At 47.7% G+C, this 15,209-nt stretch overlaps 1 protein-coding gene across 1 annotated transcript in view; it reads right to left on the reverse strand.

The window, feature by feature from the left end:
• LOC119377226 (zinc finger protein 260-like) overlaps positions 1-14,995 on the reverse strand; it is a gene marked incomplete at its 3' end in the record, with an annotated part of 75,447 nt that extends 60,452 nt beyond the window's left edge. The window contains exons 1-2 of the mRNA XM_037646793.2: positions 14,834-14,995; positions 14,614-14,757 (exon numbers count right to left, since the gene is read on the reverse strand). Coding sequence (XP_037502721.2) covers positions 14,614-14,757; positions 14,834-14,995 — 306 coding nt within the window. The remainder of the gene's footprint in view (positions 1-14,613; positions 14,758-14,833) is intronic.
• Between the last annotated feature and the right edge of the window lie 214 nt (positions 14,996-15,209).

The following is a 15,209-nucleotide window of genomic DNA, read 5'->3' on the forward strand; positions in this document are numbered from 1 at the left end:
CAATGACTGAAAAATACCAGTCTTCAGCCAGATAAAGCCTAGAGAAATCTGATTTTTTCCTTAATATCTACTGCTTTTCAAGCAGTAGTCTTCATCCTCTTAAAACCCAACGGAAAATGACCCATGTCGAATAGAATGATTACAGCTCCGCTCGAGGGTCTTCAAAACCGGAGCTTTTTTTTTTTGTACTTAATGATGCAAAATATCAGCCGCGTATTGAATCCTGGAATCTTCTGGCTTGATAGGAATGTCAAAGCTGCGAAGACATTCCTGGTTGGGATTCTTTTTTGGCTCAAACGTGTAGGCCCACCTTGAAAGTCCCTTCCACTGTATCGGGTAGTTTTGTCTCTATTGTAGATAAGGAAATCATAGTAAAATAGATAGTAAGAAATATATAATTCAATATTAAATTTTACTGCAACATAAAAGTTGCAATAGAAATACGCGCGAAAGCGACTACGAAAATTAATAATATTTCAGAAGACACGATAACTGGCATGTAGCCTCGACTTTATTAATAGAGATATCTGCACACAGGTGTGAAGTCTGGTTAATGCGCATCGATAGCACAGTGCTATCATAGATGCACGCGTTTTAGGAAACACACTCTAGACATGGTATTCCCTCTCAGCTTTCTCCGAGTGGAAATATGTCAGAGAATTGAATTGCTGTCAATCTGATAACATGTTATTTTTTTTTCTTAGATTAGGCCCTAAATCTGCCCTAAATGGTGGCTCTGCACTGTACAGCGCACACGTGTGCTGTACAGCGCAGAGACACCATTTAGGGCAGATTTTGTAGTGACGCCGAAATTACCTCCTTGATAGTGAGAAAGTTCAAATATGTATACACAATAACCTTCTCAATATTTACTTATGGACAAATATTTGGGATCGTGGAACATGAGGTAAGCGTGAGTGAGGTCACGGCTTTTTAGAGTAAATACTTATTCTACCACTATATATATTCGCTATGTGCTTTCTTAAAGGAACTGACAACCGACCGAAATGTGTCACAAGACCCTGGCTGTGAATTACAGTGACATAAACGAGCTTTTTTTTCACCATATGATTAGGATTTGTATTGTTGAATTGCGCTTTGAAAGTCACAACGGCATGTCGCGTTGCCTGACGGGCAAGCCTTCATAGTACACGAATGAGATGTGCAGAATGCTGTACGCAGTCCGCTGCTATTTACTAAAGAAAAAAATGCGTTTAAAATTAATCCGCACGTTATTAGGCATTCTCGATTTATTCTGTGCTTATAAAAGAGTAAAAGGAGTTGACGTTGAGAGGTGGCGTTGCCTTCGCGACCACTAGTGAACGCATGTCGAGCAACGGCGCATGCGCGCGGCGCTTTCTCCATTGAATGAACTTCCAGGTAGCACACATCAAAAACCGGAAAAAATGCATTCCATAACGTTTGGGCTGTGGCATGGGTTTCGCAAGACACTGACCTACGTAGGCGGTGTCACGGCTGAAACGTTAGTACAGCCATCTTTCTTTTTTTAGTGAGTGCTACCCGCAAGGCATTCTCTACACACACACACACCACACACACACACACACACCACACACACACATTATTTATATATAATATATATATATATATATATATATATATATATAATATATATATATATATATATATATGTATATATATATATATATAGTGCATTACCGACACGTTAGTCATAAACCTGAGGCGAACAAGCAAGACGAGCTTGATCTGTTCATTAGTTTGATGAACCGTAATTAGGCTTCGCTCGGGAACACAGTGCGGAGGGCAATCTAGTGAGCGTCGAATACTTGGCTCATTGAATCGGTAAGCAGAACTGTAAAGCGAAAAGCGCTTGTTAGTTTTGAAGTCTTCTTCCTCGCTGTTTTCATTCACTCTGTTGTACATTGCTGCTAACATGGGTACCTGTTAAGGGAAAGTCATCAGTAAAGACAACATGCATGTGTCCATGCCTGGACTTCCCTCTTAGTTGCTCCCTCTTATTACTCTTTCAACGGCGTGAAGTGGCGTTGCGGCAACAAAGGCAGTGTGTAATCGGCTAATATTCCCTATGAAATTACCTATGCTTTTCAGGAAAGCAGCGTACACTAAAGAACGTGTTGAAAGGGTGTCGTTTCGCCTCACAAAAACAGTCCTGATATCGTGCATGCTTCTCGATTGCATTATCGCCGCGCGCCCGCCAGTTCCAGGTCACAAATGGCATGCACGTTATGAGCGTGAGACAGCATTCTTCATAGGAAAGTGGCGAGTGCCGAGAATTCAAGAAAGGAAACGCAAGCCAGCAGCAAAGCAGCCGGTTGAAGATCTCTCCGTCGTTGCTATGGCAACGGCGCGAGCGGCCGCGCTCGCTTCCGAGTCTGCTTGCCTACCGTTTCGCCGTCTGTTCCGTGCACACCGGTCCCCGCCGCCGGCCTCCGCCAGTCAGCGAGGGGGGGGGGGGTGTTGGGTAAAGGAAGGGGGCACTTGCTGAAGGCCTTGACAGTTTGAGAAACACCTATTCTCATTATTCTTGTCTGTATAACACCGCCTCCGTCAAACTTTTGGGAGGGGAGGCGGGCCCTTGGACATACCCCTCGCTACGGGCCTAGCCTCTGGACTCCTAGGTGCCCCGGTCGGTCCACGGAACTTCTTCCGAAGTACCACGGCCCGTACCGTGTGGTCTAGCAAGCCTCGTACTTCATATGCGCCGTCAAGTCGCTTGAGACTTATTGTAATCAAACAATGTCGAGGCATGAGATTGTGCATATCGACCTGCTAAAGCCTCACTGTCACTGTGCATCTGTCCGTAATTAGCCAGGATGGCTCTTTTTCGGAGGAGAAGTAAATGTAATGCAAAAGAGCAGCACTACTTGCAGAAGCAGAGAACGCTGCTCCCGTAGAAAAAAGGCGACGATTCAACAATACAAGCTTTGCGTTGGTTCTACTATTACTGGTTACGTTTCTGCGCTGTCTCTAATAGTAGAATTCTTCCTTAAAACGCTTCATTATATTACAAATGGCTGCCCTCATGCTTGCCTTGGTTTCGTTTTGTGTTGCCTTCTTATGGTTGATGTTAACTAAAATCTGGGTTCGTTTTCTTCGTTATTAAGTAATGGGTTGTGTGGATAAAAAATAAAACATTCGAAGTTTACTTGCTCCATTTCCAAAAGCGAAACCGAAACTGCAGCAAAAAATTTGGCAGATCCCACATACCGTGGGAATCGATGTTATGCGAAGGATGCGCAGGATGGTGACTGTGGCGTAATTTTTCACATTGAGCGAAACATTACGGAATGATGCTAGAGAAATGTGAGGTGGCATACGCACACTCATATGTTGAAGAGTCGCATATCGTCCGCCGCGGTGGTATAGCGGTTACGGTGCTCGGCTGCTGACCTGAAGGTCGCGGGTTCGATCCCGGCCGTGGCGGTAGCATTTCGATGGAGGCGAAATGGTAGAGGCCCGTGTACTTAGATTTAGGTGCACGTTAAAGAACACCAGATGGTCGAAATTTCCGGAGCCCTCCACTACGGCGTCTCTCATAATCATATCGTGGTTTTGGGACGTAAAACCCCAGATATTATTATTAAGAGTCGCATATGTATTATATAACCAGTTGTTTACATGCAGTTGCGCAACGATTCCAACAGCAGAATGAGTGTTACCAACACCAGACGCAGTAGGCTGATATGTAGTGCTTATATGCTTCGATACTGGATAGCGCGAATCCTAACAAGACAAAGAAGGAACACAGATGCACAGGACAGGCGTTACTCGCAACTAAGCTTCATGCAGGAAAGTTTCCCTAGATATATACACAGCCGAGTGGCGCGCGCAGGTGCACTGCACGTACGTTACAGTGACAGTTGCAGTTGTTACAGTCGAAACCTGCGATAACGAAATCCCGAGGGAGCGAAATTCTCTCCGCAACGAAATATTTCGTAGCACCGGCGAACGCCTATAGGAGTCAATGCATTTCGTAACTCGAGACTACGAAAGATATTCATACTGTAGTCCATCATTAACGAAATTTTTGAAGCACCAGTGCGCAAATATTCTACTCTCGCAATATTACCTACATTCGAAAACTGCTGAAATGCATTCATGCTACACTTAAATTGCGCAGAACCATCGCTACAGCACACTTGAGAAGCAGCCGCTATCATTGTTTACAAAAAAAAAAAAAAAGCTGGCGACAATGATGATGATGATGAATTGAAGTAAAGTGGGTTGCGGGGCTAGTTGGTATGACATTAGAACAGTAAGGAACTGCGCGACTGACGGAACACAAGAAGAAGTAGTACACTTCTTGTGTTCCGTCAGTCGCGCAGTTCCTTACCGTTCTAATGATGATGATGACTTGCCGAAACACCCGCTCGTTCTTGCGGACTACGTAGCCAAATCCACATTCCTCATGGGGTTTCGTTCGTTGGCTTGACTCTGTGCTTAGCTTTGTCGGCTTTGCGCGCACATGGTCGCGTGGGTGGAGCCATTTGTGGAGCGTTTTCTTGGTCGCTTGGTGCAACGTGAACTGTGTGTTGCGATTGCTTCGTCCGATTTCGCTTCCTGCGAAGATGCCGCCTCCAATGAAAAAGCGGAAGTTCATCACGCTGGAAGATAAGGCTGCAATCATCAGTGAGGTGGAAAAGGCAGGGAAAAAATGGACATCGCCGAAGAATTTGGTGTTGCGTGCAGCTCGCTGTCCACGATTCTGCGCTGATCCGCGCTGATCCAGAGGAGCTGGAAAAGGTTCGCCTGTAGGCGCACTTGATGACGGTACTGGTGACAGCGCAGGGCCGCCGTCACTGACCAGCGCATGGGGCGAACTTTGTGCCGTGGCAAACGAGATTCCCGATCGAGAGGCATGAAATTGTTGCGTGGTAAGGCCCGGCAAAGCAAACTTACTGACTTTTGGAAATGAAATGTTTTTTTGTAAATTACATGTCTTTTCTGCCGCATTCTCGCGTCAACGAAATTCCCGCAAGAGCGAAATTTTGTGCTTTCCCCGCCGATTTCGATATTGCGGGTTTCAACTGTATATTTACACCTGTGCGTTATGACGGACAACGCACGCATGTTTCAGGAACCCGTGTGCATGTGTGAAAGGGGTTCTTGACAGTTCTTGAACAAGGTCATTATCACCATGATCAGTGAGCATCAGCAGCTGGACCGGACTTGTTAATCGGACCCGTTCGTGATGGCGGCTACGAGGGGTCTAAGTGCAGTGAAGTCCGAGGTATAGTACAGCTGGTGGAAATCCTGGATGCATCTTACGATGAAATGATCTATGATGCCTCATGTCGTGGATGTGGCAGCGAGGTCTTTTGATGCCCTGTCCACATCCAAGCCGTCTTTCACGCAGTAGAAAAACCAGCGTTGTTGGGTCTTGATAAATCAATGTTGAAGTCACCGGTAATGATGAGAGGCCTGGTTCTCTGGGCAGATTTATTATAGGAAGCATCGATCCCGGTTTTTGCGTAATCCACGTGGTCCACGTTGCGGACCACGAGGACGAGTGGATAGTAGTTGAGCGTCTTCCAGGGGGTTCTGTCATCAGCTTCCTCGCTTTTCTTGTGTCAGCCGCGGTAGTGTAGCGGTTATGGTGCGCGGCTGCTGACTCGAAGGTTGCGGGTTCGATCCCGGCCGTGGCCGTCGAATTTCGATGGAGGCAAAGCTAGATGCCCGTGTAGTGTGCGATCTCGGTACACGTTAAAGAATCCAGATGGTCAAAATTTCCGCCCCGAGCCCACGGCGTCTCTCATAATCATATCTGGTTTGGGGCTTAAAACCCCCACAATATTATTATTATCACTTTCCCTGCCTGTCACTGTGTTTGTCTTCGCGGTTACTGTGTTGGTTGAGACTCTGTATCACCTGTGGCACACACGCATAACATGAACTTTGGTATGCGGGTATGTGCCACACGTGACTGAGAGAAAGGGTTTCATGACGTACGCGACAGGTATTTTGCGTTATTCATGTCATCACCAGTGAATCGTGTTCGTCATACACTGGTCCCCTGCTGTGCCATTGGTATATTACAAGTGATGGAGACGACCAGGAGAGCGCCCAGACGTAGGCGGCTAGATAGATAGATAGATACGTAGATAGAAACGGCCAAAGTGCCTGAGGTTCGCTAAGAAATGCTTCACATTCCAGCGAAAAAACAAGCAACTAAATCTTCAACAGCGTTGTACTAGTAATAATAATTGCTGGAGTTCTACGTGTCCAAACCATAAATGTTTATGAGGCGTGCCGTAGAGGAGGGCTGCGGAAATTTCGACCACTTCAGGTTCCTAATGTGCATCTAAAACCAAGTACACGAGCCTCTAGCATTTTCGCCTTGTTCAAAAATGCTGGAGCCGCCGTCAAACCTATGCCCTTTGGGTCAACAGACGAGCACCGTAACCGCTGTACCACCGCGGCAAACATAAGCAATTCTGAGAGAGACAAAAAAAACAAGAAAAAACTGCATTGGGATTCGAATCAAGGCCCCAGCGATCGCGCGCAAACAGCCAGCGTAGATGATCAACCCATACAGCCACAGCACGCGGCGGCTAGCGCGTGATACGATAGCTATTATAAAGATACTACGGTCAAACTCTCCTTGCAACGTTCCTTGCAAGTGCCCCCACCTTCTAAAGAGCAGGAACGGAATGCAAAAGTGAAAACAGCAGCTTTCTGTTTGCAAAAATGCTCTGTAGACCATAATTCGATGTTTCACAGCGCAAGGAGCAAGGACGACATTGGAAAACACACACAGTGCTTAAATTTAAACTGTCTGTATTTTCAAACTTACAACAATATATATGCGCTCTTCACCAGGAAAGAAAAAGAATAGAGCAAATGAAGCATACAAAAAATCCCAGAAAAAATCGTAGAAGCCCAAACAGTTTTGAAACGTGATAAAAAGTGCACGAGTGCAGCTTCGCTTGCTCTTTCGAGCAACGAAAGTGAATTCTCGTGATCGTAAATATATGTGATATCGATGATGGGTTGTTGTTTCCTGCGACTACAATTTTTTGTACACCACGCCTGCAATTGTCGCGTGACCAAAATCACGTAACATCGCACATCTACTTAGTGACTACAATCACGTAACAACTAGCCACGTGACTAAAAATCACGTAAAATCAAGTAATTAGTCTCGCCACTAAAATCCCGTAACGTCACGTAACTATTGACGTGACGTGTTGTCTCCAAAAACTTCGGAACAACCGGGTGGCGCTGGGCAACCTCAGCGTCCGCACTGGACTCTAATAAAGATGTACTTTCTCTCTCACGTGACTAAAATCCCATCACGTAACTACTAGTGACGCGACATTTCCCCTTCAGTGGCGGTATTTTGTAAGAATTCCTAAAACGGACGGAGCCGGTCCGTCCGTTTGAGTCGCACGCGATTGGTCAATGTGAGCCGTGACGAGCGCCGCGACGAATCGCGTGCTCACATTGACTAGTCACGTGCGACTCAAACAGACGGACCGCCTCCGTCCGTTTTACGAATGCTTACAAAATACCGCCACAGAACCACGCAACAAGTGCGTAGTCTGGGGAACCGACCGAAACCTGAGAAGAATAGATTATCCAAGCCTAGCCATATTTTATAATACTATACTAGCAAAAACTTGCACCTCTAGCAATAGCTGGTATTACTAGCAAAACCTCAGAAGAAGCTAGGTCGAACGCTAGCTCCGCTTTCGGTTCCAGCCTTGTGCAACCAGTACATGCTGCGCACATTTTCATTTACAGATGTTTAAAATGGCATCTTATTGCGGTATGTTGAGGTGGGCTGCGAGTGCGTGCGAAAAGCTGCTGAATGACAGGATTTCGTTTTGTAACTGGGAGCGCTAGTCCCTGGACTTCCCGAAAGCTTGATCCACACACGTCATATCACACGGACCTATCCGATGCAGCGCACAATGCTTTGTGATGTTAAAGGAGAAGGCATGCTGGTTTTCTTCTGTTCACGTAGGCGATAAATATGACAAGATATGAGTAAAAATCCCAGTTTCACCGCAAGTACGATGCAATGAGTGCGATAGCAACAAATGAAGTAAAGCTGGCAGCTAACTCTTCTAGATGCAGTCTCGCGTAACTCTACAAAATGGTGCTGTAACAGAACACAGCCACTTCAGGTAGGAAAGGAGATTTCGCACAGTCTCTTCGAGTTGAGAGCGCAGCATATAGAAGGGTATATGAGCCGTCCGCTGATGCTTGTCGAGATAGCGATTTTGATTTCATTTAAGTTAGGGCGAAATCATTGCACTGCTGTTTGAAAAATTTTGCCTATTCTTTAATTGGCTTATTTATCTGTTAGTTTCATTAGTAGTGTCTAACAAAAAAAAGAACCCCTCGAAAAATTCCCCTTAGTTCGTTAAGATTACGACAAACACTTGCGTTAGCCCTAAAGTAAAAAGCAACGCAAAAACGTCTAACTTTGTCATTTAATTACTATGCCTCGCTTGTCTAAGCTTAGTTCGCTTCCTTTACGTTGCTGAATTGTAGGTACCTGAGAAGGTCGTAACGACATCATGAGAAGGAGAAATAAGTTTCCACCACAATACGCGTACGTGAGTTCGAAAGAGATTTGTTCACCATAACTCGATCGGGTGTTCTGTTCCTTAGACGTTTATAAAAGAATAAATTAAGAATCAAAAATGTAGATCTGAACGATCTGATACGCGTGGAGTGTTTAAACATGCACTAAAAAGTCATAAAATAAAGAGAAAAAGAAACGGCAGCTCAAGATCACTGTCAAGAACCGAACCGAAACGAAAGCTTTTTGTTTCGGCGGCGACATCCTGCGCGAAGCTGTGGAACTAAGTCACGGGCTGAAAAAAAAAATGCTGATCCGTCGCCAGGAATCGAATTAACGACGGCGCGGCGATGCCGCGCTTTGAACTTGAGCGATTAGCTCGCTCGGCCACGGCAGATGCCTTGTGGCTGGTGGTAAGCAAGGGCTTATCAATTTACCACAAACATTTGAACGACCGCGCTTCAAAAAACGCGTTAGGGAACAATGTTATGCCAATTGCGGCAAGTTGAGAATGGCTTCAAACGAAAGCTGAGTGTCAGGACTACATGTGATTTCCTGACCATTAACATAACTTGCTTAGTTTTACGACAGTGACCGTTTTTGTTTCGAAAACAGGCCACATTTTTCGCCGTTTCCATAGACTCCCATTGTACAATCTTTAACTGCTCTGGGAACAAAATTGAAGCTTACTGCAACATGATCGCTGCAGTCCTGTCGTGCGTTTAGGTTCCCAGAAGCGCTCTGTGGTCTGCGTTTTTCAACATTCACCCTCTACACTTAATTATTCGGGAAAAACTCGCCAGTTCCATTGAAATCGCGCTAGCTTCGCGCCGGGGCCGCCAGGGGCGCTGGCTGTGATGTGTCCACAAAAGCTGGATATGCGGAAAATGCTAGGTGTAACCTTAAGAGACAAGAAAAGAGCAGAGTGGGTCAGGGAACAAACGGGGGTTAAGGATATCATAGTTGAAATCAAGAAGAGAAATGGGTATGGGCCGCGCACGTCACGTCGGCAGGATAACCGGTGGTCATTAAGGGTAACTGACTGGATTCCAAGAGATGGCAAACGCGTGAGGGAGAGACAAAAAAATTAGGTGGGTAGATGAGATTAAGAAGTTTCTGGTATAACGTGGCAGCAGAAAGCACAGGACCGGGTTGATTGGCGGAACATGGGAGAGGCCTTGCCCTGCAGTGGGCATAGACAGGCTGATGATGATGATGAATGTGCCTTTGTACCGACATGTCACTAAATCTCCGGCATAATGTCACTTCCTGAACCATGGCAAGATAGAGCACAGGTAGTTAACACATATCCGGGTTCACCCTACTTTTGTGCCCAATGCTGATTATCTTCTAGATAAGTAGTCAGGCTGCACCATCGTTCCCTGCTGGTGCAACCTTCGCCTCGCAGCGCACGCACACACACATAAACTTGGAGTTTTAGGGCGAAGCTCCTTATAGCGGCACCCGTCGTCCCTCGTAGCGTAGTATGTAACCGTCTTACGCTTTGACCTGCAAGGTGGTGCCGGTGGGAGTTTTCTCCTGTGCGTTGTGAACAATAAAAAATTCGCAGCGTTAGCTAAAAGCCGACTTCTTCTGTCTCTCATTCCCATTAGCAGCCATTCTTTACCTCCAAGGTAGTGCCTGGTGAGATTTCTCCTGTGCGTGATTAAACAATAAAAATTTTGTTCAAAACGCCGTTGATTGATGAAAAAACCAACGAAAGACGCCAGATGTTTTGTAAAAGCAAAACGAAAGAACGCCAGATGTTTCTAAAGCAAAACGAAAGACGCCAGCTGCTTAACGAAAGACGCCAGATGTTTTCTAAGCAATGGTTTTCTAAACAAAAATTCACAGCGTACATGAAAATTAAAGTGCGCTGCAAGTCGTCATAACTCATCGAACCTTAGTTAAACGCGCCCGATCTCACGTCGGTGATGATGTACTGGGCAGAATTCACGGAAGATTCACGGTTTACCGATGAACTTCCGCAGCTTCGCCCATCATTCATTCACTCCGTGGATATGCTGTGATTTTTTTAGAACTAATAGGGGATGGATTGATGGATGGATGGATGGATGCTATGAGCGCCCCCTTTATAACGGGGCGGTGACACATGTGTGCCGTCAGGTTCGACGAAAAAAAAAACAATTTTTTTTATGTTGGCATAGCTAATGCCTTGTCTATCTCGATTAAATCCATCTTACATAGAAAAAAAACAGAAATTCACAGCCGAGTTCTCTGCCCCTTACGGCAGAATATTGGCCTCGAGGCCACCACTGGAAACGCCGGCGCCACCGTCGGTGTGACGTGCTTGGCAGGATCACGTGGTCTCAGCGGCCGCGTCGGCTGCTTGTGGCGCACTACCGCGTGCTTTGAAAACGAGTTTCAATTCCCACATGCGCTGCGGTCTGTTCAAATTCGGATGTTTTCTCTCATTTTCTACTCAATTGAAACCATTGTAATAGAGTGGCTGCCTCCGAAGGCGACGAACATGGGCACCGCTCGGGCCCGGCACTGCGGCACCGCCCGGTGCCGCAGTGCCGCGCTTACGCAAAGGAGCCCAGTGCAGCCTGCACTGGTAACCGCGGGACAAGAAACAGCGTGAAGCATGGTTGTAAAGCTAAGAACCGGCAAGTAGCCATCCGGTACGAGTCTTGTGTGCAACAAGCACTTCCGTTACGAAGACTTTGTTACTGCGTCGGGCCTGCGATGTTCGGTGAGTAGCAGACAGCGCACACTGAGACGATGGCTCGCGCGCGCTTCCCGCCGGCAAATGATGCTTATCTGCCACAGGACGGTAAAAGCGCTACCTTTTACCACGTGCGATGCCATCTCAGAACCCTCCAAAGCGACCTCTTGATCGTCGGCCCCGTGCTCAGCGTCCACAAAATCGGCTGCAGATGCGCAAGTCATTGTTTAGATACGTTGAATTAAAAAACGCACAGGGCCCCTTATGCATTCGTTAAAGATGACTAGAAGGCGAAAGCCATCTTCTTGTCAGTCGATGTACTGATTCTCCCGCGCCCCCTCCAAAGCGTTCTGCACCTAACGCGGTTTTGCACGGCCTCCGTGACCGATCACGGAGGCAATGCAAGCGACCATGACGTGTGAATACGTCATCATGTGATGTCACCTTATGTGACGTGATGTCACTATAAGACCTGCCGCAGGAAAGCGGTATCTCGTACACCACTCCTACATCGCATCGGTTGTGCAATGCGGTAGGAGTGGTGTACGAGATACCGCTTTCCTGCGGCAGGTCTTATGTGGGCCAAACAAGCCGCTGCGTAAATGACCGCGCGCGTAACACAGCTGTCAATCAAAAATAAAGAAATGGCGATTTGCCAGCTCACTGCGCTGCCTGTGGATGCGAAGCACGATTTCAACAGACTAAAATACTTGGACGTAGCAAAATACGTGTGCGCGGGAGGTTTTGGAAGCATTCTCATTAAGGGAAAAAAGATAGCTGTGTAAGTGAGGCCTCGGGAGCGCTCTACGGTGCAGAAGTGTTTTTGAGGAATAAGGTGCGTTAACACGTGATGTTCCTCGATGTGTCTGTGCATCTATGCGCAGCCACGGGGGATGCGCAGTCGGGTTTTCCCTATTTAACTGATGCTCTACGTTCAATAAAAACAGTTGGTAGTGTGCGCTCGATCTGTTTAGTGTTCCTTCTTTGTGTTGTCCTTTTCTAGTTTAGCGCAAATTTTCCTGCATACGAACATACTGCAGACGCTCATACATGCAGGGGCGCCGTCGTCGCGAACCCGTGCGAGCACTGGCTTGAGGCTTCTTTCTGTTATGCTCCGTTGGTTATACAGGCAGTCTACTCTAACGAGATATTTCACATAGTTTGCACTCAGCGAGTGACTACCTTTCACGCAAGAAGCCGGTTCAGGGGTCTCCAACGCGGTGACAGCGTGAAGCGGGTGCTCGGTTTTCTGCAAAGAGACAGCGACTGTAGACTATATTGTGCTTTTAGTTCGTCGAAAATGATTATTTTGACAGTAAAGACACAGTTCATTTCGAAAGTACCTACAGAAATGCCCTGGAGGGCTTCCGCGAGGTGTTTTGTAGAGCGCCGACAGCAAAACCTATGGGGAGCGCGCCGGCGGTATCCCGCCTAGCACGCAATCGAGGCGCGTCCGATAGAGGCGACTCCGTAACTCCTCGAGGCCAATTCTTATTTTTCCCGCTATTTATTTTTGTCCTTTCTCTCTAGTTTTCTGCCGCCAATACACCGCCTCTTACTCATTTCTATCGCGGACGTGTTCAGCTTTCCAATGGTTTCATGTAGGCTCATGCCCAAACATACACTGACTGGATATCTCCGCATTCAATAGAACATGCTCAGTCGTTTCCTTATCTTCGCCACAGCGTGTGCATTCTTCTTCTTTACTGACTCTCGCTTTATAACTACACGTTCTAAGGCAACCCGACCTCGCTTCATTCGTCGTCTTCCCGTGAGCGCCCAACGCGAGCCGTCGCACAGTCTTTGATTCACATCCATCCTGATTGTACCTCTAACCTCATACACACCACTGAGTTCCCAAATGAAAGCCCCGGAACCATTACACTTTTCCACAGACCTCGAAGCACCTTGTATCTATTGTCCCCATAATGCTCTATGCTTTATTATTGCAGCATTTCCTCTTTCCCTTTGCTGCGAGGCTTTTTTCCTGTACCTCCATGTACCTAACACCCTCATTTACCCATTCTCCGAGGTAGTACTATTCACCTACCATGAATAGTACTACCTCGGTCACTGCTGCGCTCTTGGTCGTGCATTGACACCGCCTGATCACTGGGATCATTGAATACCATAAAAAATCCACACTTCGTTACACAAATCCTAGTCCAAGAGTTTCACCTTCCCGTCCGCATATATCCGCCAGCCGCTGTATATCATCTCATATCATATCACCATATCAAAAAACGGCAGGAAGTGGAAGATGGAACCAGCCTTGAAGAAGACAAGTCCACTTGTCGAAACCTTGGCTCGAGCACCCACCCCCTGTTTACGGATTTTTTCATCACCATATCAAGATGATGATGATTGATGTCTGTGGTCTTCCCCTTTATACCGGGGGGGGGGGGGGCACCTTTTAGTGTCCTGACCGGAACGAGAAACAGAAATTAAAAAAAAGACAGAAACAAGAAAATCACACCAGGTCCATGAACATCACAATTGTTCACTGTCTCCCTGACCACCATGTAGAAGCCTTGCTTTTGTTTGCTGTCGCTGCCAGGGGGTGCACGTAGTATCGCGGCTGCCGCCTTCACCCGATGCGCCACAGTCTTTCACAAAGCCGAGTGCTCCGTAGTGTGGCGCCATCGTCTGACGAGGACACAGGCATTCGCAGTGAAGCACCAGGTGTTCAATGCTCTCTGTCCTTCCCGCATGTCCTGCACTGTACAGTGCCGTTCAGCCAACGACGGGTCGAAGTGACGCCGATACACACCCGAATGCGGAGCGCATCAGAACGGGCCCACACAAACGAAGCGCACTGCCGACATATGTCGTATAATCGTTCGGCGGGATGGTGGTCTCGTGGGCTCTGCATAAGGGCCAGGCTAGGTTTTTCCATAACCGCCTGCACTCGACGTCTCGGCTTCCTGCACTCTATTCCGTAGCTTCTTACGGCCCATTTTCGATCACTGTCCTCGTGGATGGTAGGTAAAAAGGGAGTACTTGCGGCACAGATTGTGGAGAGCCTGCGCCATGGTGGTTCATGCCCTTGATAGCTGTGTATCTAAATACACGACGGGCCCACCGCTGGTCGTTCATGAGGCGAAGACGGCCTTCGTAGGCCGCCTTGCTCCTTGCCTCTCGTGCCTCGTAACTTGACCATCCGAGGTCACCTTGTACAGCTTCGACAGCTACACGTCCATGACACGCCAGCGCCAGTCGCCCAACCTCCCGCTGACCTCTTTCCAGCCACTGGCGTGTCGCTGCGGAAAGGCAGATGACGGCGTTGGCGAATGTCAGCACTGGCACGTGTACTGCCTTCCACAGTTCGCGCACCAGTACAAACCGGTTGCACCCCCAGACTCCGCCGTCGCAATACGTTGGCGGCCCTCACCGAAGCCTGTCGAACGTGCTCCTCTTGCTTGTCATAGAGATCTGCGGAGGTGCAAAGGTTGACACCGAGATACCGGTACTTCTCTGATACCGGAATGCTTCCTCCGTCGGGAAGCTGCACATCAATGGTCTCCACGCCTGAAAACTGCAATATGGTCGATTTTTTGGCATTGAAGTGAAGGCCCAGACTCTTCAGATGGTCGGCCGCCAGTGTTACCAACCTCTGAAGGATCACTGCTGCGCTCAGCCAGTAGTACTAGATCATCAGCGAACACCAAGCCGGGCAGCGTCCATGTCTGCGCCACCCCACCAATCATGGGTCGGAACGCGAAGCCAACTCCCGATTCCACGAGTGCCTGCTCGAGTCCCGCCACATATAGCATGTATAGCAGCGGAGACAAAGGGCAGCCCTGCCTGAGTCCTCTTGTCACCTTCACAGGCTGTGTTCTGGTGCCTCTGAAGCATGCTACCACCGAGCTATCTGCATAGAGCCGCCGGAGAAAGTCTGTCCACACGCTCGGCATTTGTCGTTGGTCTAACTGGTGGAAAAACTTCTCGTGTGGCACACTCCCTTTGCTGCGAGGCTTTTTCCTGTAC

The sequence above is a fragment of the Rhipicephalus sanguineus genome, unplaced genomic scaffold, assembly GCF_013339695.2.
Source record: "Rhipicephalus sanguineus isolate Rsan-2018 unplaced genomic scaffold, BIME_Rsan_1.4 Seq411, whole genome shotgun sequence".
NCBI classification, from domain to species: domain Eukaryota; kingdom Metazoa; phylum Arthropoda; class Arachnida; order Ixodida; family Ixodidae; genus Rhipicephalus; species Rhipicephalus sanguineus.